At 38.6% G+C, this 27,716-nt stretch overlaps 3 protein-coding genes across 3 annotated transcripts; 2 read left to right on the forward strand and 1 right to left on the reverse strand.

Annotated features, from left to right (window-relative positions):
* Positions 1-1,964: 1,964 nt before the first annotated feature.
* LOC123696773 (exocyst complex component 1) lies at positions 1,965-12,934 on the forward strand. The gene is made up of 14 exons (XM_045643136.1): positions 1,965-2,835; positions 2,936-3,236; positions 3,652-3,851; positions 4,336-4,713; positions 6,575-6,652; positions 7,922-8,022; positions 8,255-8,277; positions 8,341-8,464; positions 8,697-8,940; positions 9,204-9,316; positions 10,615-10,855; positions 11,230-11,341; positions 11,424-11,548; positions 12,294-12,934. Exons 1-14 carry the CDS (start codon positions 2,668-2,670, stop codon positions 12,390-12,392), a joined length of 2,307 nt encoding a protein of 768 aa, XP_045499092.1. The 5' UTR covers positions 1,965-2,667; the 3' UTR covers positions 12,393-12,934.
* On the reverse strand, positions 12,927-14,418 carry LOC123696772. The gene is made up of 3 exons (XM_045643135.1): positions 14,213-14,418; positions 13,370-13,527; positions 12,927-13,041 (listed from the first exon to the last, which is right to left on the reverse strand). Exons 1-3 carry the CDS (start codon positions 14,256-14,258, stop codon positions 12,985-12,987), a joined length of 261 nt encoding a protein of 86 aa, XP_045499091.1. The 5' UTR covers positions 14,259-14,418; the 3' UTR covers positions 12,927-12,984.
* Positions 14,419-16,471: 2,053 nt separating this feature from the next.
* On the forward strand, positions 16,472-27,655 carry LOC123696707 (major facilitator superfamily domain-containing protein 8). The gene is made up of 6 exons (XM_045643062.1): positions 16,472-16,924; positions 23,127-23,367; positions 23,889-24,215; positions 24,492-24,738; positions 25,117-25,366; positions 26,069-27,655. Exons 1-6 carry the CDS (start codon positions 16,733-16,735, stop codon positions 26,336-26,338), a joined length of 1,527 nt encoding a protein of 508 aa, XP_045499018.1. The 5' UTR covers positions 16,472-16,732; the 3' UTR covers positions 26,339-27,655.
* The last annotated feature ends 61 nt before the right edge of the window (positions 27,656-27,716 follow it).

The following is a 27,716-nucleotide window of genomic DNA, read 5'->3' on the forward strand; positions in this document are numbered from 1 at the left end:
GTTAGAAATAATGAGACTCAATGAGCTTATTACTGCGAGAACCATTATTTAAAAGCTTAGCTGTACAAACGTCACTCTGGTAAACACGGAAGCGCGACAACGAGGCCCTCTGTGGAGATAATTGGAACTACAACTACGTAATGTCGGCCGGAAATCAAAGATGTCTCTCTCATTATTGTTTAAAGGCCTCGAATAAGGCTCCTGGACATAATACGAGTTTTAATGGTAAGTAAAACTCAACTATTTAATAAATGAAACGATACCAATTTAAATTTCGCGCTGCTTATGTATGATATGCGCATGCCTTAATGCTCTAAGGCGCATGCGCAGATTTTAATTATTTTATAATTTTAATAAAATAAATAATTGAACAATTTCAATGATGGACCTATACGGACCCAACGGTAAAGAATACGATTTTGATAAAATTCGCCAATTGTGCTGTGGCTAACACACAATATTTTAGTGTATGTATTTTATCATACGTATATATTACACACAACAAGTATTTAAATATTTTATTTCATATTTATATTCGTATTTAATTATAACACAAACATTCATTACACAAAAACACAAGAAATACAGACATGCATAAACACTTATACAAAGTAATTATAATATTTATTATTTCATGACATAGTCGCGGTATTTGGGTAGTATGCGTGCCGCGACTAAATTATCACGCTCCCAGCGGGTAGATCGGAATACTTTACATCAAGTTCCTTCATATTGTAAAATTACAGTTCGATCTTAGTTACCGAATGCGCATCTAGTCAGTGTCTTTTTTGTTCTTGTATTTTCATGTCCAAAGTGTTGCTTGTATCTGATAATTGTCTCTCTCCTTCTATGTGGAGTAATAAACGTTAAAACTGTGAGTGTGTGGTTATTTGTGCATCACCAAAAGGTACTGTACCTAGTGTAATTAATATCCATTATCATGCACCTCACATGTGCTATGGATGGGGTGCTAAAGTGTATTTTTTTTATACCCAAAATTTAAAAAATTATTAAAAAAAAATAACTAAAGGGGACCTAACGAAAAAATTGTGGGACCTTAAAGGACCTAACGGAGACCTATCGATCAAGGTCATTTTCGACCCAAAATTCCATTGATGGGGTGCTAAGTTTGCATTGGTCAGATTAGTCGGTACCAAGAAGCTTATATATGTCGGTACCTGTGGGATTATTGGCCGATTAAGCTGAATGCCGAATGCTGGCATCTTCACAGTACTCACACTTATGCAATTTTACTATACAGTATATTCAAAAATAAAATATACGATTCTAGTTTAAGTGTAGACTTGAATTGTAAAATGGGTGCGTTGTAGATAATATGAAAGCTCTCATAATTTATATGTAAAATTACAATTTAAAAGTAACTCAATCGATGAACTTAATTATTTATTCTCATAATCAATTGTAAAATAGTATTGATAATCATTCAATTATCAAAATATAATAATTAAATTTAATGTCATACCTATTCAAAATAACATTTCAAAAAAACAATACAAATAACATATGCGCTCACTCCTAATACAATACAATCGAAATCCTAGCACGTAAGAGATAAGGTTACATTCAATGATCTATTATACTAGTAGACGCGGCATACGCCAACATCATTGCACTAAAAAACAGCGTAATTAATACATAGGTACCTACTTACTAACGCATTATCACCAATACAGTTGTTCTCTCTTTCACTCTCACGCACGAGACATAATACATGTCTCACTCATGTACTTCGTAATAACAACTGCCGATTACAATATAAAAAGAACGTCCAGCCACGACGCTGAATGGTGCGTGACTAAGTGAAACTCGGGCACTTAGCTGAGTTTTTTCTTGCCAAAATAGAGAGCGGGTAACGTATCTAGCTTTTTTATATAACATAGTATGAAAATTTTAACTAACGGCGTTTACATTTTGTTTACAAAACATATTAAAATTACTACATAATTTATCCTAGGTAAATTAAAAAAATATTCTAATCCGCGTGCCGCGAAGAAGTTATCTCGTCGAATATAGTTAGTAGTATACCTTTGTTTAAATTACATCACCCTGTATTTATAAACAATTGCAAAATAAAAACAATAATTATTGTCACCTCACTCTCATAAGCTAGTCTGCGTGCGAGAGAGACTGGCAGACATTTCATGATGCGTATGCAGTATGACGTCACGCCGCGCGCGTCTTCACAGACACTACACAATATGTGCAATGTGTAAATGTATTTACGTTCCAGCTCACTTCCAGCTCATCTTAATCGGCCAATACTCCTTAGATTATGTCACGGTTATAATGTCTAGTGCAAGAAGGTCTAGTGCACGGTCTAGTGTCACCTCGGAAGCACAGAGCAAGTAACGTACTAGTGTTCTGTGGCAACTGGCAAGTAATATAGCTCGGAAATGTCACTGTGTTAACGCAACGTCACTTATGACAACTGACAAGTGACAAGTTTCCATTTTCAGAAATTAGAAAATTTAGAATCAAAATAAATAGGTAGTCAGAACTTTTTTGCAAATAATTAATATTTTACTAAGTACTCAGTAACTCATTAAATTTTATCTCGTACAATAAACTTGACAAATGTTTATTTTACCTGAATAAAGCTGTTGAAGTTGTCGTTAGAAAAGGGGGTGTGCAAAGACTGTACTTAACATGAAATTAGAGGAGGGTGTCACAGTCGTCGGAAGTGTCGCGGTGGTAAGCGGCGGAAAGCAACAGCGGCTAGTGGTGGAGAGTGGAGGAACGTTGGCTCTCCACGAAGGAACAACTCGCCTGCGCTCCTGGCCACTAAACATCGCCCGATTGCGCACGGATTTGCCGGTTTGTATTTGTACCAAACATTTTTATTTATGACACACATTTTTGATGTACGTCCTGCTATAATTAATATGGGTTTGGCTAAAGTGAGCTTCAATTTCAGAATGGTGAAATTAGTATTGAAATGGGAGGTGAGACTGTAAAGTGGACATGTGCCGATGAAGCGACTAAAACTGAGCTAGCGCGCGCTGCAGTTGCAGTGACAGCGTCGGTTGCACCACATTCTTTGTCGGAAGCAGAGTTGGGGGCTCTGTTGGAGGATACAGAACTAGATGAGGCAGACGCAGAGAGACGTGTGCAGAGGCTGGGAGAGAAGCTGGCACGCCTCGATGCCTTGAATGTGGGTGGAATGCTCGCTGCCGCTACAGAGGGTGGCGGGGCAAGACTCGCTACACGTCTTGAAGGTCTAGTTGAAAATTAAAAAAACTATAAACAATGGCCTCAAAGTTTATAGTTATTATTTGATTCAATAAATCTATATTATATATAGTGTTTTTATGTCCATTAAAACACATGTTAAAGGTTTGAATATATTAAACGTGTTAGGAAGTAATACAAATGAGGTTGACATTAGATAATTAAAATAAACTTAACCAAATATCTATATTTAATTTGATATTATACAACACACTTAATTATTTATAATTATAATTAATACACACTAAATTTTAGCAATTGTGTTAACTGATGCAAATTAATAGTCTTAAACAAAAATTTTAAGCATCTGGTACGCTGTGTACAGGCAAAGTTGATGTATTACTATTATATTATTTTTGCTGGAGTATTGTTACTCTGGAATGAAAGAGCGTGTGTGCGCAGAGGGCGCGGCTTGTGGCGCGCTGCTGGCGGCGCGCGCGGCGCGGCTGGAGGCGCTGACGCGCGCGGCGGGCGGGGCGCTGCACGCGCGCTCGGGCGCCGCGCGGGCCGACGCCGCCGCGCGCGCGCTGCTGGCCGAGCTCGCCGACATCTACGCCTGGCTCGACGCGCCCGCGCTCGCGCACCTCGACCACTTGCCGGAGGTGACCGCTCCATGTTACTTAAAGCTAGTAACCCATAGAACCCGTCCCATGTTCGATGCTAGATTCAAGGGTTATTTTATTATATTTGTATATTTTAAAATATATGATTTTTAAATTACTAACTATTCTTGAAAACTGATATTTATAAAATTTTTGAAAAATTAATTATCTTAAATCATGGTTAGCATATTTATTTTATTGAGCTCAATCTATACTTCTATACTCATTATAAAGCTAAAGTGTTTGTTTGTTTGTTTGAACGCGCTCAGGAACTTACTGGTCTGATTTGAAAAATTCTAGAAAGCCTTTATCGAGGGAAGGCTATAATAGGCTACATTATTTACGCTAAGACCAACAGGAGCGGCGAAAATCAGCTAGTGCATAATATGCTTGTTAACACATTTTTACTTGTAGGATTCTTTTGTGTTGTTCACCATAGTGTTTTTCAGACAAGCATTTAAAATCATTTGTTGGCGTGTTCTAGATTTCGCTCGCGACCCCAGAAGGTAGATCGCGTGCGCTAGCGGCCGCGGAAGCGCTGCGCAACGCGCTGCGGGCCGAGCGCACGGCACCGGCCGCACGTCTGCGCCTCACGGCGGTGCGCGAGCGACTGCGGCGCCTGGCGCGCGCGCGCGACCAGCTGGCGGCGGCGCTGGCCCGCCACCTCAACAACGCGCTCATCCACCTGGCCAACGAGGCGCAGGCCCCGCCCGCCGGCCCCGTGGCCCCGCCCCCGCCCCCGCCCGCCGGCCCCCCCGCGCCCGCCGCCCCGCGCCGCCACCACGCGGAGCTGCAGCCCTACGTGCCCTTCATGCGCTGGCTCAAGGATATGGACGAAAAGGCGTACGACGCGCTCGTTAAGGTTCACCTCTATACTTTTTTTTATTACAGTGCCAGTGAATTAATAAACCGATGGATTATTTTTCAATTAATTTAATTTTACTAGTGATCGATTAAAAATTATACGACACTAGCTTTTCGCCCGCGTTTTCAAAGAAAAACCCGCATAGTTCCCGTTCCCGTGGGATTTCCTGGATAAAACCTATCCAATATTCCTATTTGTTAATCCAAGTTACCCTCTATATGTGTGCTAAATTTCATAGTAATCGGTTCGGTAGTATTTGCGTGTAAGAGTAACAAACATACACATACACATCCATCCTCACAAACTTTCGCATTTATAATAAAAAAAAAGTATATTAAAATAATATTAGTAGGAATAGGATGGTTGCATATATCGCTATTATACGGGGAAAAACAAAACAAGTGACTGAAATAAAAAATAAGTTTTTCTATTCGAAAAACCTCATTTAATATAAAATCTTATGCCAAATATTAACAAGTGATAACTGCGTTAAAAACAACCGACTTCAAACTTGCACTTGCAAAATTTACAAATACCTACAGACAAAAATGCTCATAAAATAAAAACTACTGGGCCTATCCGAATAAAATTTTTATGGGACCAATTCGACACCATCCCGCATCGAACAAAAAAAGAATCACGTAAATCGGTTCAGAAACCTCGGAGTAATCGGTGTACATACATAAAAAAAAAAAAAATATATACCGGCCGAATTGATAACCTCCTCCTTTTTTTTGAAGTCGGTTAAAAAAAATTGCAGCGCTGTGGTGGCTCAGTGGTGAGACCTTAGACTTCGAATCGATAAGTCCGTGGTTCGAGACCAGGCGAGCGCGCAGGAAATAAATTGATTTTTCAATTTATCTGCGCATGTTGTAACATCACCACTGCTCGAACGGTGAAGGAAAACATCGTGAGGAAACCGACATGTCGAAGAATTAAAAAGTTCGACGACATGTGTCATTCGCCAACACGCACTTGGCCAGCGTGGTGGATTATGGCCTGTACCCTCATAGGAGGCCCGTGTCCCAGCAGTGGGAACATATATGGGCTGATGATGATGATGATGATGAAAAAAAAATTGGTTCGCGTAAAGTCGGTGCCAAGCACTAAACACTTAATATTAAGCCCGTGCACCGACATCAAACCTTTTTAGTAAATAACACATCTAAATAATATATGTAGTAATTAATAATATCAAATCTTTTTTAATTTTCACTTTTCCGTTTTTGAAGTCGGTTGTTTTTAATGTAGTTATTTTTATTTATGTTAGTTGCTGTTCTATTGATTTTTCGTCACTCGCAGTCAATCGCTCACTTAATTCTGTAATCTCAATTATTTCTTTTTGTCAGCTAAAACTTTAATTTACAGTCATTCTTTTATAATTTATATAATCTTACAATATTATTACCTTCTCCTTAGATTTCCTTCTCATCACACTAGTTTCCTTGGTAAATCTTTTGTCATAACTGCTAATTCTTTGCCTATTGCTGTTGGACGAGCTTCCTCGAAAAGTTCCTTTAAAACTCTTAAATATATATTTCTCTAATTTAGCTCTTCCTTCAAAATAAATATGTCTGTATTATATTCTCTCTTATTTTTCATATAATATGTATTTTATGTATTGTCTATTATCTTTATTTTCATTGCCACCCGTGTACCTATAGTCTATACATATATTATCATTAATTCGTTATTATTTACCTAGGGCAGCCTAGAAGAGATCGCTGGTAAGCGATAAGGTTGCCTTATGTGCTATGCATGTTTTCCATTTCTTTTAATAGTATGTAGTGTAATTTGTAATGCTACATAAAATAATTGTTAAATAAATAAATATTACGTAATACACAAAATGTGACAGGTGTACGTTGGCACGTGGAGCAAGGTGTACGAGCGCGAGGTGGGGGCGGCCACTACGGGCGAGCGCCCTCTAGCGGATGTAAGTTTCATACATTTCTGGTAAAAAAGTAGGTACCAACCATTATTAACAATTAATATCAAATATGAAGTATATATATATATATATATATAAGAGCAGTGGTGGCTCAGTGGTGAGACCTCGGACTTCGAATCGATAAGTCCGTGGTTCGAGACCAGGCGAGCGCGCAGGAAATAAATTGATTTTTCAATTTATCTGCGCATGTTGTAACATCACCACTGCTCGAACGGTGAAGGAAAACATCGTGAGGAAACCGACATGTCGAAGAATTAAAAAAAGTTCGACGACATGTGTCATCCGCCAACACGCACTTGGCCAGCGTGGTGGATTATGGCCTGTACCCTCATAGGAGGCCCGTGTCCCAGCAGTGGGAACGTATATGGGCTGATGATGATGATGATGATGATGAAGTATATAACTGTATCTTGTTTGTGTAACATATACCCGGCGCGGCCTAAGATGATCCCTATGACACTGACAGTTATTCTCAAGAGACAAACTTGTAATGGCGTCACCATTAAATTAGAAACGTATTGGAGGCGTCTAAAAATGGCATTTATTAATTTTTACGTAGCTTTATGCCATTACAATGATATTTCGTTGGAATTATAACAATTCTTAACATTTACGAGATATTATATCAATCTGACTTTACGTTTACGTCCTTCAAAACTTACATCGTTGGCATTTATCGACTAGTGCGGAAAGTATCGATAAACAAATTTCGATAATGAAAACAAGTTCACATTTTTTCCATGCTTAAGCTATAGTTCATTCACTATTGAATGGAACAGAAGATCGCAGCATAATTAATTAATTAATTACCGTTCGCGTTAATTTACTTACCTTTGATAATATAAGTTTTTTAGAAAAATTAAATGGGGGATTCCATTTTCATGATAAAATAATATACACTGTGTTAAACGGGTTAAAAATTACGAGAAAATGATAAGGTGCATTTTTATGTTTTGAAAAACTTTCGTTTTACTTACCGTTTCGTTTACATAATAGACGTTAAAAATTCATTTTATAATATTTGTAAAAACATGTTTACCGACGTGGCTGAATGCAAACCACGCCTTTGCCTGTAAAATAGTAAAGTATCGACACGATCCATCATACAAGCAATCACTAAGACGAACTGTCATAGGGATCATCTTGGGCCGCGCCGGGTATAACAAATTGAATTAATGTTCATCTAAAAATTGTTATGCTCATATTTCATTCAAGAGATTTTTTAATTTAAGCAATTTTTTATTCCTTTTTCAGGTCTTAACACTGGTTGAGATAATCTGCAATGCTGAACAAGATTTCTGTACTCAATTTTTCTCACTGGATGTCGATACCAAGGTAGGATTCGCTATTAATGGGTATTTATTTAACTAATTCAGCAATAAGTTTGAAACTGGTATATTTCAATGTATCCATATACTGTGTAATATATACGAGGCATTTTAAAAAAGAAGGCCGAAATTAACTCATTATACGCGTTCATTTGTGTTACCGCGACACTCGCTTGTAAACGTTACGAGTCACGTTTGTTTGTGAGCGTTTGCGAACGTATTGTATGTAGCTCGCGTACTATCCTATGTGCCCGCAGAGCGACGGCAGCGACGGGGAGGGCGGTGCGGTGGGCGGTGCGGTGGGCGGTGCGGTGGGCGGTGCGGTGGGCGGGGCGGTGGGCGGAGCGGGCGGGGCGGGCGAGGGGCGGCGCATGTCGGGCGCCACGCGGCGGCTGATGGGCGAGCTGTTCCCGGCGCTCGACGCGCAGCTCGGCGCGCTGCTCGCCGCCGCCGAGCGGGACGACCCCTAGTCAGTGCGCTCTCCATACTCTATACGGACAGACATTACTTTTTGTGCACAATCTTATCATTGCTATAATTATTACGATCATCATTGTAATATATGGGACCCCGATTTTTTAATGAGCGATACGATAGATTATTTTTATGAAATAAGCTGGTGTTAATTTTAATGAATGACATACTTGGCATAGAATCGGGATTGTGAGTGTAGTTATAATAATATTCGTATCTATCTACAGCGGCGCGATGCGTGCACTGGCGTGCGTGAGCAAACGCGTGTTGGGCGAGTCTCGCGAGGGCGGCGAGGCGGAGGGCGCGGGCGGGGGCGCGGGCGGGGGCGCCGGCGGGGGCGCGGGGGCGCTGGGCGCGGGCGAGGGGCGCTGGGCGCGGCTGGCGTTGGCGGGCGTGGCGGTGGCGGCCAAGCGCGGCGCCGACCGCGCGGTGGCCGAGCGCCTCGCCGCCCTGCCCGACGCCGTCAAACAGGTACAGCCCGACACTCCACAGACTACCTCATGTTGTTTGTTATTAAAGAAAAGGGCGTGGGGACGAGCACACGTGTCAGAAGTGAAAATTGTTTGGAAAGATTAAAAGTAATAAAATCACTAGACGCGATTCAAACATATCAAAGTTGTCGTCTTACTCCATGACGTGACGTTGTTGCCGTGACGCGACCATAAAATTTTACTCTCACTCTGCTTATAAAAATCGTATTCAGTAAGTAATTTAGCGATATTTTCCCGTGGCAGGCCGCCCGCAAGCCGAAGTGCGGCATCTTCAGCTTCATCCCCGAGCTGGAGGAGATGAGCTCGGTGTGCGAGGCGATATTCGCGGGCGGCCGGCGCGCAGACCTCGACCGCTGGTGAGCTGCCACGTGCCACGTTGTGGCCGAACCGCCCACTCGACTGGCCGGGTGGCGAGGCCCCGGTGAATGACGTCGGAAACTTGTATATTATATGCTCTGTAATGGAAAACGATCGTTGTATTGGTGTAAACAGTAATGAAATCACAGTATTTAATAATATAAAATAATTTGCATGTACACAAAAACGCCGACTTACATACAAGAGTAGGAGATAGACACTGTTATGGCACAAGGAACAGAAATAGAATTGAAATGCTATTTTTCCGATTACCTAAAGTTAAAAATTCATTTATGGGTCAAGGTATACGCTTTTACACTAGAATTCTTCATAATATTAAATATTTTATTTAAAACTCATATAAAAATGTAGTAGTTCAGAGAGCGTACTACAGTATTCAGGAATATATGGACGATAAAAACCCATGGAGGGTTGTCGCATAAAAACCACAGGACAGTTCTTTGGCATACTATGATATATTATTATGTAGTTGGATATAAGTTACATAATATTATGTAATATTGACACGATTTTAAAAGAGCAACTATCGAGTTTCTCGCCCTTTCTTCTCCATAGATACTGCTTTCCGAATCGGTGGTAAATGTTAAAAATACTTATGTAATGACGATTCGAAAGTGTTACTAAATAGTAGTCTAATTGAATGCACGAAAGTTAAGGTGAGTATCGACTTCGCGCTCCAAGAGATCGAACATTGGCGCGCGCTCCAGCCGCGTGAAATGGATACCAGTTTGGAACGCGCGCCAAAATGTTCGTTGGAGCGGTCGAACGCGGAGCGGTCCGTTCCGTCGGGTGTCGGTTTTTTACCGCGCATCAATCGTGGCGCGCGCGCCAATGGAGACGGGTTTGTCGTATTTTTTGTGTTTGTTGCGCTCCGAGTAATAATTATGGATAACCAAAGTGAAGTGAAGTTTTTTATTGTGTCTTCTATCACTTCGAACTGCATATCTCTTATAAGTGTCACTCCATACTGCATTCTTTTTCGGTACAGCTCTTTTATCCACCAACGCACTTTTCGTTTCTGTTTTTTCTTTCTTATTATGCTGTGTATAATTACAAAAGCTGCTGCTGCTTGTACACGACTAGCTTCCATGATGAACGGTCAAACACTGGAACGGTTGCCACGCGCGCCAGGCGCGCTTAGTTGATATACTTCAATTATTTGGAACGCGCTCCACGGAACGCACTCTCGGCGCGGTCATTCATGGCGCGCGCGCCAGGAGCGCGAAGTCGATACCCAGCTTTAGAGTTGGAGTTTGAAGCGAATCTCGTGCGGCAGGTACCTGTCGCTGTGCACGGGCATGGTGCGCACGATCGCGCTGGCGACGCACCCGCGCACGCCGCGCGCCGTGCTGCAGCTGGAGAACTTCCACCGGCTGCACGGCGCCGTGAGCGCGCTGCGCGTGGGGGCGCTGGACGCGCTGCGCCGCGACGCCCGCGCGCGCTACGCCGCCGCGCTCAAACACTACGTCACGCACTACTTCGGCCGCCCGCTCGACAAGATCACGCAGTTCTTCGAGGTGAGCCGCCGCAGACACAGCGTAGCGCCATCTAGTGGCGGGAAATATATTAATCTTAAATATTTTGCGTTAAAGCTCCAATTACAATATGAAAATCCAGATTTTTGATGTTATGTTCTTTTATATTATCTTCCTGATTTTTAGTATTTTTTGTCAGAATAGCACGATTACCTGTAACATTACCGACAGAATAATGCCGAAAGCGACGATCTTCCATTTATCGGCACAATATGAAAAAAACTTTTGAACACAATTTGTATACTTAATGTTAATAAAAATATGTTGGAAACTTTTTAACAATTTTGTAACAACGAATTTATAAAGTGGTCCTTCGAGGCCGTTAAATTTATAATAATATGTATAATGTCGGGCAGGGCGTGTCGGAGGCGGTGGCTGCGGGCGCGCGCGAGGAGGAGGTGTGCTACCGCGCCGCCTTCAGCAAGCACGCGCTGCGCAAGCTGCTCGCGCTCTACCCCGCGCACGAGGGTGAGCCGCACCGTCGGGCGCAGTGCACGCATGTTGTTGTTGTTGTTGTTCAGCTGATCACATAGATGTTGTGTGTGTGCAGTGCGCAGGTCGCTGCACCGCCTGTACCGCACGGTGGAGAAGCACCTGAGCGAGGAGGGCGGCCTGCTGCAGGTCGTGTGGCGCGCCATGCAGGAGGAGTTCATCGCGCAGCACGTGGCGCTGCAGGTACACGAGCAGAACGGCTCCCAAAGCGGTTCAGTAATCTCTTACCGTTATTGCACGTGATAAAATGGACACAAAGGATAAGTAAAAAACATCATTGATAAATGCGTATGCACATTTTACTATTCTTTATATAATTAAAAGTCTCTATAACATTGATTTACAACTATAACGGCTTGCGCAGACGACAGACGACGGTCTCTTCCGGTGCGGAAAAAGTACGCTCCGCGAATAAAAGCTCCGCCGCGTATTTACCGCAAACTCAACGCACACGGAGTGCCCGGAATTGTAGAGAACACCTCGCTTCGGAAGCGAATATTCAGAGGTTACAACGCGGACTAAAATCCGCCGTGTGCGTTGCTTCGCCTTGTCACACAATATGTTCTATCCTTTTTGAATACACCCCCGTACTTTTATCCAGTCCACTGTCGGCATGTCAGTGGTTATTTGGGGGTTTGGGGGACTTTTAGTACGCGGTACTTTTAATCGCCCGTTTGCGTTACTCGATACAGTTGTAAGTAATCTTTTTTAGCAGACAAAAATCCCCCGTCTATGCAGGCTTTAACTTTCGACATTTATTTCTCATTTAATTATTTTGTAACATTTCCCCTTATATCTGTATTTTATTTCTTTCTTTTGACATTCATCAATTTTAATAATTGATACTAACATACTTATCAGCAACTTTACTAACAAAATGTGGATATAAAATGTCAAATAAAATAAATAAATAATCTGTATGAATCAGGCGCGCATAGCGGCGTGCTACCCGGGCGCGGGGCTGGCGCTGCCGCTCAGCACGCAGGACATCCTCGACGCCTTCTCCGACATCGCGCAGGAACACTAACCGCACACCATACACACCATACACTTCACACTACATTACACAGTATACTGCACTAAACTGTCCGTTATACACTTAAGAAGCTACATAGAAATAGTGACCACACTTTTGCTTGCACGAGGACCGATAATAATCATTCCTTTTCCTTTCCAAAAAGTTAAATATTTTCACGTGAGATCCTTTATTAAAATTATATGATGATCCATAACTTGTAATGAATTGTACATCATAGCATCACAAAATGTAAAAAAATATAATTCGAATAAAGAACTAATAATATTGTATTTATTTATTAGTTTAATTACATGTCTGTTGACATTCATAATATTTCACAATGCATAGAGAACAAGGTCTCTCTCTTAACTACTAGTATTATGTATATTGGAAAGACAAAAGTAAAAAATATGACTGATCATGCTTGTAATAGGTAATTTCATATAGTTCTTGTTTAAGATATAAGAATATTAAATTATTTTTATTATAAATACTGTTTATAAAGACGTATGTATACAATATTATGTTTGTAAATAAAACACATTTTTAAATACTATAGTTTTATTTCACTAACAATAAACATAATGTGTGTGGAAACTGTTTAATCAATGGATTTGGGAGGAGCGTAGTTCAGGTACAGGAGACCGGAGCCCTTGGCCTGAAAAGGAAATAAAATGTTATTTTTTATCAAAAGTGATTCATGTTTCCAACGCAGAGCCTACTGCATAGCATACTGGAGTATGCAAAGAATCTGTACAAACGCTTTAGGTATTATTTCCAATGCAACAACACAATAATAAAGGCAATATGAGGGCAGCTCAATTATTATAGAAATTAGTCAATACCTTATTCCTACAAGATAAAACTAATGGGAGTCAGTTAATACTGCTAATCTTTACATAAAATAATTATTTAGTTGTAATGCATTATGATTGCATTATGTCACAATTATTTTATGACAAATGAGAATCTCATAAATAACTTACAAGGCCAATGGAGAATACAGTGAAAGCAATGCCAAAAGCGAGGATAGAGTTGTATTTCCTCTGGTCAGCGTCGTACTTGGCCTGCCAGGAGCCGCGGGGGACGGGCAGCTCGTCCATGGAGGGGGGCTTGAAGGAGTGGTCTCCGTGGTAGCGACGCACTGGAATTACCGGAAAAATTATTTATTAAAGCTTCATAAAACATACAGATGGTTAATTTTTATATGAACACAAGTAAAATATGTAATTGGTCATTCCCAGATTCAATTTCAAAGAGATTTAAAACAAACTTTATTTTCCATTTTATCCAGAACTGTAATAATGTAGTAGCAAGACATTTAGCATATGTTCAAAAGTGATGCAAATCAGGTAAAATTAAGAAAACAGTAGTAAAACTAAAACAAATTCAGTATATTATATCACAAGAAACAACTAAATAGGACAACGTACATTATGTTTCTGAAACATTTTCAGTCTCATAAATTTTGTATTATCTAAGCCGTAGGATTAGAAAATTCAAATGTTTTCTTATTATTAAAATTATAGCCTAATTGTAGTAGGTAGGTATATCTAATAATTGCAATGGTTTATATTAAATATTTATTCTAACTTTTCTCAAGTTTCTATAGATAATGTTACATAGACGATAGTCTTTCATACTATTTATCTTTGTCATTTTAAGGTTATATTGTTATGTAATGAGATATCTAAAGGAAAAATAAATGTTATGCCTTTATCTACTCTAAGCAGCGTTTAAAAAAAGGTTTTAATAAACTTATAGGAATGAATAAGACTTTTTTTTTATGATAATCGAAATTCAAATATTGCTTCTAAAATATAATTTACCTGTTTGTTGCATAAGGCGAGAGGCAAGCACGCGTGGAAGGGCCATTATATTTTTTTATAGAAGATTTAACTTGAAGAAGTTACAAGAGACCTCTAGTCTCAAATTTTCAGAATCGATAAATGTTTTTGTCGGTCGTAATTATTTATTGCACAAGTGCCCAATCTTACGTCAAACTGAACTATAGATTAACTATAACAGTTAAGTATCTATGCCAATCTATGCACAGTGCACACCACAGAGCTGGCAAAGAGAATAGACACTAAGTCACTAAAATTGACAGTCGAGTATTGCCATTCTTTTATGATAAACTGGTTAAACTTGGATAAAATAACTTTTAAACTATAATACTATAACTATAGTAATTCTAAAAAAAAATAAGCAATTTAGATAACTTTAATAATTCGATTTAACTACTACTTTATCGTATATGTAAAGATAAAAGATTACTGTCAAAACTAACAATATCAGCTTTATTTAGAAAGAACAAGAGCATTAATTAAATTTCTACTCCTTGTCAACTCTGATCCAGGCTCTACTGTAGGAAAATACTCCTTGTTATAGCGTTAAATCGGCTAATCACGTACTTGCCGCAGGGGCAATATTAGAACCATGGAAATCTAAATACCTAACAAGACACTAGAACTGCAATAATGTCATAATTCGTATGAAAACCACTGTCGCCAAAATCAACACATTTTGAAGTCCCATGTCCCCTAGTGGGGTAAGGGGCAGATGCATTATACCTACATCTGTTTCACTGATCGATTTTCTTTAGGGACAAGTAGGTGATCAGCCTTCTGTGTCCTACCAGATCGAGACATATATTTTTTCTTCGTCTCCAACGGGAATCGAACCCAGGACCCCTCGGTGCTACGCTCACGCGTCAACCACTGTTCCAAGGAGGCGGTCAACACACCGTTAAACCGATAGCTAAACAGCACACACAAGTAAACTTGCCTTTTATAGGACAGCTTGATTTTAATGAATAATAACTTAAATATTAAATTCAGCTTTTTAATAATTATGTAACTATCCTAACACACTATTTTACGGTTTATTTTAGAATAACATCTCTAGGTACATGAGACGTTTTGTTTCTTTTAGTTCCAATACGAAAAAAATCGGCTATTCTACAACAGAGGGCGTTAATTTTCAATAGATATAACTTTGAATCTAAACTCCTAGAAATAAGGTTGAAATTTGTGTTAAACCTGATAATAAGAACGGTCGACTGTGACATTCGTTGTTATTTAGATTTCTATGGTGACACTGATCGTAATACTTGTAAATTTATTATTTAATATTATAAATGCGAAAGTAACTGTGTCTGTCTGTTACTCAATCACGCCTAAACTACTGAACCAATTTTCATGAAATTTGGTATGGAGATATTTTGATACCCGAGAAAGGACATAGGCTACTTTTTATCCCGGAAAAATGACGCAATCCCGGAAATCCCACGGGAACGGGAATTATGCCGGTTTTTCTTTGACTGCGCGGGCGAAGCCGCGGGCGGAAACCTAGTATTCTATAATATTAAGGAAAACCGGCATTATTTCTAAAAAAAATACTTAACGATGAATATATGTTATTCCCTTATTTGTATAATTACAACTTGTGGAAGAATTGCCGCAATCGGAAATGCTGAAACACACCATGTTTGACTACATACGTCTCGAGAGAAACTGAACAGCGACCATAGAAATCTAAATAACAAGACACTAGAAGTCGTAAGCGCGCGTGATCTTGTCACCACTCAGGTGACTTCCAAGCCACCAGTACGTCGTTGCTGGGCAGGGCGCAGGGCGCCGCACAGCACAGCAGCTTGGGAACCCCCGGTCTAACCTATTATTAGATTACCTACCCAGTTAGTAGTATGGGGAGGGGACAACCATTTTTCAATTAAAATACCAAAATTTTTCAATGAACCAAGCACTGTAGAGTACGGTTCACTAGAATACTAGATTGTTGCAGCTGAGAGATTAATTTTACAAATTGCATGATCATTTCAAAAATAATATCAATGTTTTTGTCTATCATTATTGCATCTATTTCTATGTAAGGAGTAGTATAAATAACGACAACAGTGAGTGCTCGGACTAATGTATTATGTAGAATTTTATGATAAAAGGGCATTTTAGTCATTCCTCTGGAAAGCATCTATTGACAATTCATTAAAATATCGATTTACAAAATTGAATTTGTAATGCTAATGTATTGCACCTAACTAATTATGTCGTAATAGTTGAGGAGGTGAAGTTAGTAAGTAGGCTAAAACGATGCCAACAAACAAACAGTCACTGAGCACGTATCGCGAGGAGCGCTTGTCGGCCGTGAGAGCGCGCTCGGTTCCTTTGTTCGCGGTGATGTCGGGACGATAACAGCTCTACCAAGGAGAACAACAATGCGGGGTTCACTACCCTCGGCCTCCCCCGACGAGCACAGCTGACAGCGGACCGTGCTAGTGACAACGAGTGGTCGAAGGCCAATTAGATTAAGTTGAGATTAGTGATAAAGTTATGGAGTGGTTGAAAGACATGATGGGGCGGCGGCAGGCCCAGGGAGAGGCAGGCGACGGTGGGGACGCGCTGGAGACGGCGCAGGAGCGGCGGGAGCGCTGGCGTAGCGTCTACGTGATCTACTTCACCATGTTCCAGATGTCGCTCGGCTTCAGCATTGTCCTGACGGGGGTCTGGCCCTATCTCGACAAGGTATCTAATGGATCCAGTGTAAAAATGATTCACCGTGAAAGTAAAAACAAAGCTTAAGTAAAAAAGTTAAAATTGGCATAGTTACCTACATTTATTTTATTATCGAATCTGATTAGGATAAACAATTATTGCCTGCTCATAATGCTTGCTTGAAATTTCATAAAACTTTGAATAATAAAAAAAATGATATGAAACATTTATCACTTTCTCTCTACCTTTCACCTCTACATCATAAACTTATCCTTAATCAAACTATTAGTTGGCTCCAAGTCATTCTGTGGCCAAGCTTTCTATAATATATTTCTTTAACATGAACAAGTCTGAGATTTTTTTTATCGTACCGTGTTGTGTGTAATCAAGTGTGTAATACAGACACAGTCACAACATGAGTGGCGCGGGTGGGCGCGGGTCGGCACTCGGCAGGTAGCGGCCTTGTCTCATGCCCTCTGTGTTAGGGATTCGATACCACAAGAGTTTGTTTTTTGTAATAGGCAAAGTGTCAGGAATAAAGTAAATCTTTATTCGTAAGCTCTATTAAAGTTGGCGAAACGTCGGGATAATAATATAATGGATAAATCTTTTAAAATCTTTCATTTCTAAATGTAGAGTGGTATTAAAATTTTATAGCTCCTAGTGAGCCACTAAAAAAAACTCAACTTATGATAAGTATTATAAACCATAATGGTAAAGCATATTATCTTTAGTTTCTTTGATTCAGTTTATATTTTATATAATTTGTAAAAACATTATACATAATATTATTATCTCTCTCCCCTGCAATAGAGTCAAATTATTCTAAACACTAATAATATGTTCATAGCTACATTGTGTTGTGACTACCTATTTGACAAATTTTGATCGTTATTTAGTGATCCATTATCATCATTACCTAAATTACATTGTTAAATTGTATGTCAAAGATTTAAATGAATACCTACCTATAACAGACAGCGTTCGATGACTAAAGATTGTTTGTACACAAATAAATGATATTTTCTATTGTTACGTGCTGATTCAACATTTGTTAGCAAGAACGAAAATTATACCTACACCTTGATAACTTTGTCTAACACTCTTACGGCATTGTCTTTCAATATTTTATTAGGTTCATACCTATTTCACCATGATTTAATGCCACAATGCTGTCCAGTTATTTACCTACATGATTCATTCCGTTGATATTACAGGAGCGCGTAAAATTAAATAAATTGAAGTGAAACTTCTTTAGGCGCGTTGAGAGTAAAATTTCAAGGTCGCGTCATGGCAATACCCTCACGTCATGGAGTAAGGCGACGATTTTGGTATAGGTACGTTCGAGCACACACGCACTTTTTTTATTTACCTGCCCATTATCTACATTATGCCTAACTGATCCTTTCAATGAAAAAATAAATCTGGAAGTAGCAGGCATCTATAAAAAGTATTTCCTTTTGGCTGTTGTTATGGTCTATATTATTATTATCCCAAGTGCCCATAGGATAATAATTGCAGAGAAGACAAGGGTCTAAACATGATAATATCCTTTCCGACATATAATTAGTTGATACGAAATAAACACAACCAGTAGGCTTTCTTTGTATTTTGCATTAAAAAAGGGTTTGGTCTGCAAACACGTGTATGTTGTGTGATGAACCTGATACGTGTTATCCTCACTTAAACCTTAAGTCGTAGATTGTGGCAAAGTGTCCACCGCTACTCTAGTTGATAGCATCGATGTGTAGATAACAACACCCGCCACTATAAGTAAACGAGTTTGTACATCGTTTCAAACACTATTTACATTATAAGGAAGCTTATTGTTACTTTAAACAATTCAATTGCAAACAATAAAACTGTAAACAATGTTGCAATTATCTGCAATCGATTTGAGATCATAATATTATGATATAGTAGCTGTGATGTAGATACCTACTTAAAGGAGCAAGAACTATCCAATTTTCTGCTGAAATTATAGATTTAGACGTTTACCATGATTCGAAAGAAACTTGCATTAGACGTAGAGCACACAAACTCTACATACAAATTTGAATCAGGGTCGCCCAACTTTCTAAATAGGTAGTAGGTACTATATTATGGGACCTTATGTAATATGTGTTACTTTATTGAGTTAGTATAGACCACAAATTCACATAAAACTAATAATAACATTAGTTTTTTTTAGAACATAATAAACAATTTCAATATTTATTTGCAATCAACAAATGAATATATTATTACGTTAACTAAACCGTTCCGTTCAATGGGAATATTAATGATTAACGTGGTAATTGTATTCGGTCACTAATGCTAATTCATTAATTATGTACAATTATTAGGAAGTATTAGAGTTCATTTTGTTTATGACATTGTTGTTATCTATATGTTATAATTAGATATGGAAAAAAGAATAACAAAACAAGATTGATAGTTCATTTGTTTAGTTCATAACTCTTGTTATTATAGTACAAGACTGAAGACAGTCACAATATCACAATAACAATATAATATCCGATAGAGTTGCTGTTTTGGGCGCGGAGAGCCGCGAGCGGCGCGGGCGCGGGCTCAGGGTCCACACTTGACACAAAGCAACAGATTGCGCTTATCAAATCGTGTCGTGACGCACCCTTTTATGATTTTAACGTTATAACTATAAATTAGAGTATGAGTGCCTGAATTTTTATATAACTATTGGTTATTTTTAAATTTGATTTCAATAAGAAAGCTATGCAAGTAAATTCTTTGTTTGAAATACTATTCTGTCAATTCTATCAGGTTGATCCAATATCCTATCCCTTTCCCTCTTCTAGTAGGCAACACCCGTTATCTCAATTGTGAATTGCGATAGTCTATAAGGGCGGCGCACTTAGCTTACCACCAGGCAAGGCGTCTGCTCGTTTGCCTTCTCATATCAATAAAAAAGGTATATCAATCTGTAACTAATTATGAGATTTGAATTTAAAAACTCTCCATAATTTACAGAATCGGAGCCAGAAATATTTCTTATTGGTTATTATTTAAGCGATTGATTAATCTTACAACAGTTTTACAGAAATGAAATATCCATATATCAGAAGACATCTGTATTATATTTGCGTCACATTAAATAGATATCATTGTTGCCTAAGATGGCAGTGTCCACCGGATGTCCAATGGAATCATGATTCAAGGGCAAGTTCAAAGTTGATTGTGTGGAGACCGGTGACTGCTCGCTCTCACAGCTGACAACATAGAACTATAACTATACATAATACATATTAGACAAGAGATGTCCAACGCAGACATAAATATTAAATACACTAACACGTGGCGATGTTACAATGTAAGTCTTTGGCTTCCGGTGTTCAGACGATTCGTTAATGGAAATCTTGACAGAAAGAGCATTCTGAGGATATGCAAACGATGCAGTGACTCTATAAAAAAACCTGTTACATAACTTTATTTAATTAATTTAGTACCTAACTAAATCAGCAAAATATCAATTAACACTCGTCGATAAAATAATGCATTTTTTTAATTACAACAAGATTACGTTAATACAAATGTTAAATGAAATGTGTATGTGATATAAATGGCACGTTCGCTAATATTATTTTAATATCAAGTGTAAATTGATTACTTTATTATACAAATCGATAAGATAATTATAACTACATTCAGACTATTAAACTTGCACGAGTTCCTGGATAATTAATGCTAAACGACAATCAAGATTGTTTTATGTTAACGTTTTAAAACAAATGTTTTAATGCATATAAATAGAATTTCAAGCAGCACATCAAGATTCAAGACATGAATGAAAATGTGTTATTTACGGCCGCGGCGGTGCTATCATATGTTTTAGTATTACATAACGTTCCCCGTTTCCCAATGATATTTCCTCCAGTGCATGATCTGAAAGGACGGAAATGAAGCTACATATGCAACTCAAATTACTATTCCGCATCTATTAGTAGTACATTTCCTTTGGTATCATTTAGAGTCTCTATTTCACTTCAGGTTTTGTTTTGACAAAAAATCTATATGTGAAACAAAAATATATTACCTATTACGATCTGCAAGGTTCCATCTGTAACATTACCTACTCTTCTAACGGGCAATAGCTATAATCTTCCGAATCCGTTCAGCGATTGAGGCGTGAGAACGTAATAGATAGACAGACAGAAAGAGTGTCTTTAGCTCCACTAATTTTGTATGAATGTATAATACTATCTCTACAGCCTGGAACAATAGCTTGGTGTCTTTTAGAAAAATATATAAAATTGAAGCTTAATCTAATCGTAAGTGTATCGTAATGGTCTCTACCTAGAGCGTTTTATACCTCAAAATGTCATTTAAAATAACATGCTGCTGATATGATGACTCACGATCGACTATATTATAATAGAAACAGAGTGCAGATCACGGATAGCAGTCGCCGGTGTTAAAAGACTTTCCTTACGGCTCGGGAAAACAACGTAAAACCTTCTACGTAAAACTGCTATTCTGTCGTGATTTATTCTTTCATAAGTATACAGCATATTATCTATACTCTATAGTCTATACTATTACTTTAAAGTTTCGAACCAATTCTAAATGATATTAAAATAAAATTCCATTGCAATTTTAATCCGAAGGTTCTCAAGTTTGTAAATACATAATTATTCACGGCGGAGAAACATAATCATGTTGTAGTCACGCACGGTCGGTGACGTCACTATACATGTGAGCGATATCTTGTGCGTTTTGTTTCCAACTGCGAACACATTATAATATATTATGTCGCCGTCATCTGGTTGAATCTGATATTTGATTGAATGACTAGGCTGAACGTTTATTAGCAAGCGTCACTCAAAACAAGTTAACGAATTAAGCGATAAAGGCGCGCTTCGCGGGGCTCATATTTCTGAGTAGTTAAAAAAACAACGAACCTAACCCACCCCCTTATGAAAACCAAAGACTATAATATGCTAAATGATGTTCAGTCAAGACGTTGAACGTTACATTCAACAACTTGACGAGTAGTCCTTTAGTTATTCAGTTAAATCTCATCATTCAATGAACGCGGTCGTCATTTAATCAAATAACTGTTGAACCAGATCACTGCGACGTATACAATATTGAGCCGCAGCGCCTCGTGCGGCTGGCGGCGCGCCAGGTCTTACTCGTGTCGCCACTACGGACTTGGAATGTGATATTTTTCTCGATAACATTGTGTTTTTCTGTCTAAATGAAATAAATTTTTTGATTCATCGTCTCATTTTACAACGGTTAGATAATTTTTGAATTTATGCTCAGGAAGAAAACACACAAATAATATTCGTAGCTGCAAGAACACCTGTATTGATAAACATATATACTTTGGAAAAAGTTGGAAAATTTTTGCGGAATGTAGTTCGAAAATAGTTTGGAAAATCCAAAAGTGCACGCCTCATAATCTCATCCTTTACAATAAAATTGATTATTTATAAAGAGTACACTATAAATATAAAAAATAAATAAAATAAAACAGTTGGAAAAGTAAAGAAAGCGGTACCGTAATAATTGAGCTATTTTTCTTGTGGCCCCACCTAGATGTGAAACTGCGCAGGTTTAAGGGACTGACTACCAACTTATTTTTTTAAACCTTGGCTTATAGTATAAAGAATTGAGTTTATAATGGTGAATTTTGAGTACACTATAAATATAAAAAACAAAAAAAAAATAAAGAATATATATACTAAAAGTATGGAGAACAGTCGATATTTTTTTTTTGTTTATATTTAATAACAATTAAACCACATCGAATCAGACCCTGAAAAATGAAAGGGTTCTATTCCTGAGCATACTCAAGCGTATGAGAAAAAAAAGACTCGATTAGTAAAGTATTTCGGTCGCTATCGTGTTAACAAGAAAATCCTCCGCACATACAGACACACGGACGTCCAAGACAGAACTTTTTTAAACTGTTTTTTAACTAGTTTAAATAACAAAAATGACATCAAAAATATCATAAATTTTAAAAATAGTGTTTTTTCTTAATATGTGTGTGTATGTATTATCTTACAAGTGCAATGTATGATACATAAAGACATTTTAAGTTTGAAAAATCAGATGTTTTGCGCGAAGTGACAGTAGTGCCCACCTCAACGCTTCGCTTATGAGGCGTGCAAAATGAACGTCCGTTTTATTCGAGTTCTATATTATTTTTTTTTATGTAGAGCATTTTCAATAGAAGTGTAGAGCGTTATGATGCGTTGACTTCCAGTTAGAGCCTGGCGCGAGCAAGGAGGCGCTGGGTCTGGCGGTGGGCGTGAGCCCGCTGGGGCAGCTGGTGGCGTCTCCACTGCTGGGGCTGTGGGCCAACCGCGCCAGTGCGCGCACGCCCGTGCTGGCCATGTTGCTACTCTTCGTGGTGGCCTCCGCTCTTTACGCCAACCTGCACCTCACACGCCCCTACGCGCACCAGTGGATGCTGGCCGCCAGGGCGCTGGTGGGAATCAGTTCTGGTAAGAATATGATATAATCTACTGTCTTGTACAATCTCTGTACTTTTTCGGTTTCACTTGCACTTTAATTGTAAACATTGTTATAAGTCGGGTAGATATTCGGATAATCATGTTGGTGAGTAAATCTCGAAAATACAAGAGAATATTTTTTTGTAAAGTACCTATATAATTATCTAAGTATTGTCATGGACGAATATAATCTATAGATATTTATTGGGTCCATGGTATTGTAAAAAAAATAATAACTGAAGATAAATTAAAAGTTTCAGAAAAATAAAGACTATTAGCTGGTAATTGAACCTACGTTCGTATTGTGGTTCGTATCGTATTGCCGCGATGAGGTGAAGGACGAAACCAATACCGCGTCAAGATCGACTTTTTCTTTGTATTAAATTTCATATTATTAATTTTAAAGTACAAAATTGCATTGAATGACACAAAAATTTACTAAATTTGACTTTGCAGTTGTTTTGCCCAAAATGCTTCTAAAAATTATTTAATGTCTTCAAATCCTATTTCAGCTAACGTCGCCGTAGCCCGTTCATACCTATCAGCAGCGACACGGGAAAGCGAACGAACGCGCGCAGTAGCCAGCTGTTCCCTCGCTCAAGTGTTGGGCTTCGTGGTGGGGCCCGCGCTGCAGGCGGCCGCGGCGCCGCTCGGGCCCGGCGCGCCCTACCCGCCCGCCAGCGACCAGCCCTTCCAGCTGCGACTCGACATGTACACCGCGGCGGGATGGATCAACGCATTCCTGGGAACCATCAACATCTTGCTCTTCCTGCCCTGTTGTTTCAAGGAACGGAAAATAGCAGCTAGGGAGGCTATGCTCGTGCAGGGGAAGGAAACTGGTAATGATCTTACAAATACGGCATTTGATTGAAGAATAAAATACAAGATTTTAAAGTTTCTACTTTATTTACCTTTCGTTTCTACTATATTTCTACCATTCTTCTGAATGGCAGTACAACAAATTGCTAATAGAATTAAAAATGAGAAGAAAAAATGTGCCTGTAATCCGTTAGTGTCAGAAAAAAAAATGGTTTTTGAAACGAGTTTTTATTCGTGTCTTACAGTCAGTATAAAATTATCATTTTAATATATTGTTTGTTGAATTTATTTTTCAGAAAAAGAGGCTCTAAAAGCTATGAAACCCGACTACATCAGCAGCTGGACGCTTGTGGCAGCGTTCTTCGTGTTGGTGTTCAACTTTGTGCTGCTGGAGACGCTGGCCACCTCGCTGACGATGGACCAGTTCGGGTGGAGCAAGAAGGAGGCGCTGGAGTACATGGGCGCGCTCATGAGCGCCGGAGCTATCGTTGCATGCGCTGTTTTTGCGCTCATCACACCGCTAACGAAGATATTTGAAGAAAGGTAGGTTGTTTATTAATATTCTTACTCGCTGTAATAATCAAACCAAGACTGCTATATTTAGTAAACCATAAAATAATTTGAAACAACTTACTTATTACTGTATTTTGTTGAAGTTTAAACTGAAGCTCCTTTCATATTTTCATCACAGTTAGTCGTTGTTGCGTCGATCTTCATTTTTATCCCTCACAATTTGATATTTTGACCTGTCACCCATATTTATTTCCATCTATTGATCAAATGCAATTTTTTCACAACGTAATGATGAATGATTATGACCATTTATGACGAAAACTCTTTTGGATTCGACAAATGGAAATCAATTGATTGTTTTTCAATACAGATATCGATATCGCTTGTTGAATGATAACAACATTCCAGAGCGCTGCTCCTGTGGGGCGGGTTCCTGCTGACCGGGCTGGCATCACTGCTGTGTATCCCGTGGGGGCCGGGCGGGCCGCCTCTGGCGCCGGCCGGCGCGCTGGAGTCGGGTGGCGGCTGCCCGGCGCGCGCGCAGCCCTGGTGCCTCACCTCGCGCGGTCTCACCCTGCCTCAGTTCTTCCTGGGCTACACCTGCGTGTCTATCGGCTACCCGCTCGGGGTCACGCTCATACAGACTATATTTTCTAAGGTGATTAGCCTAGACGTTCCATTTGAGTGTGAAAAGTCTTGTATGTCAAATTGTAATTAGCTTTCCTTACAATTACTACTTATGTAGACTGAACTAATTAAATTTTAATTGTAACAGTAGGTAATAAAAAAATGTCAGGGCTTATTAAAAAAATAAATTGAATATTGATCCTTTATAGAGCAGAACAAAATTAATTATAATAATAGATGCTCCCCGCGGTTTCACCCCCGTGGCTCCGCTCCTGTTGGTCGTAGCGTGATGATATAATATAGCCTATAACCTTCCTCGATAAATGAGCTTTCTAACGCCGAAAGAATTTTTTAAATCGGACCAGTAGTTCCCGAGATTAGCGCGTTCAAACAAACAAACAAACAAACAATCAATCAAACAAACAAACTCTTCAGCTTTATTATATTAGTATAGATTAAAGACAGAATTTAATTTTGTTCAATATAAGTGTTTAAACACCAACCCAATGAATGTCTAATTATTTTCTAATAGATAAGTAATATATTAAACTTTGGTGTGTTAGTAATTTAGATATGAAAACATTCAACGCGTTTCCATGCTCACGTTATTGCGAACTAACGAGACGTATTTTTACTGAAGTGACATGAACATCTGAATGTTTGCACGCTAACTTAGATAACGAACGAGGCGTATATTTAATGAAGATGTGTAACGATTTGAATGTTTGGCTAGGTGTTGGGTCCCCGTCCGCAAGGCGTGTGGATGGGCGTGCTGACGGGCGCGGGCTGCCTGTCGCGCGCGCTGGGCCCCGTGTTCGTGTCGAGCGTGTACGCGCGGCGCGGGCCCGACGCGACGTTCGGCACCACGGCCGCGCTCACGCTGGCGGCGCTGCTCGCGCTGCGCCTCGTGTACGCCCGCCTCAAGCCGCCCCCGCCGCCCCCCGCACCGCAGGAGATGCGACCGCTCAACGCGGCGAATACACAGCCTAATGCTAACGTGTAACAGGACTTAAGTGAATGGACTGTGAACATTGACTAAGTACAAAAACAACTACTCATAATCACAATCAATTTTAAAATGTCCAAAACAAAACTTTGCATATGCGTGTTCATGGGCAGAGTTTTTCAATAAGCAATACAATAGAATTTGGACATAATTTCCATGAAAAATTAAGAGGGTCTAAATTTCAATGAATTTATACAAAGCCGCTTGGATATTTTTTGAAAGCCTTTTAATAGACGATTGTGAGCCTTGTTGTTTGCAGTACGTTAATGATTGTAAGAACTAAAAAATAAGACTGTATTAGGTAAAGTTTTTTGGATTTGTATCAATCGCTCAACGTTCGTAGTATAAGTATTATTCTTAGTACAAGTGATAAACTGTAACGAACTGATTTTATGTGTAAATATAATGTAAATAAGATTTATAAAGCTCCATTTTCGGGAAAGAAATAATATTTGTAGATATAACTATAAATGGTCAATTTAAATCCGAATGCAATAAAACCACAGCAAAACATTGTTTATCAACTTCACGACGCGTGTATGCAATATTTAAGATTTCCAATTTATAAAATTTAAGAAGATTCAGTTAGAGTAAAACTTGACAATTTTATTATTATAGATATTTAGTGATATTCAATGCTAGCATTAGAATTAGTTATCGATATGCAGTGTTCTCCCATATATCTTAAGACTGAGCACATAATAAATAGTATCGAGATTGTAGAGAAATCGAATTTTTACTATTATGTATTTAAAAAATATATTATTTTTCTACGCGATATTTTTGGAATACTGTAAATATTTTGATATGCAAATTATAAAACCTGAGTCTATGATGTTATCTCAGAAACTATAATTGAATAATTGATTGAAATTTTATCTTTATAGGTATTCAGGCTTTATCTTAATGTTAATTTCATTACACCATGGTTAATGAATGATTTTATTGGTGATAGTATTTTATTTTTTATTTCATATCTTTATATATTTTATGATTTGATTGATTTACAAAATTATTGGAAATATTTAAAGATAATAGTTATTATCTTTACAAGTTCATCAATCTTTACAACTTTACTAAAACTAAAATTGAATATCATTAAACAATTGAAATAGTTTAGATAACAAATTGAAAGATGTAGAACCTCTTTGTTTGTGATGATTTTTTTCTTTTAAGATAGGTATTATGTTTTGTCGCTTTTCTATTACTTCTTCACGTCATTCTTACGTCATTATTATCATCATCATCATCATCGATGATAATATTTGTTGTAGATGTAACTTTTTTATTCCATTCGTTAGTGTTTTAATGATTATCTAATATATAAAAATCAATGCCACTTTTCGTTGTAATTCCATAACTCGAGAACGGCTGA

Source organism: Colias croceus, chromosome 13, assembly GCF_905220415.1.
Source record: "Colias croceus chromosome 13, ilColCroc2.1".
NCBI lineage: Eukaryota > Metazoa > Arthropoda > Insecta > Lepidoptera > Pieridae > Colias > Colias croceus.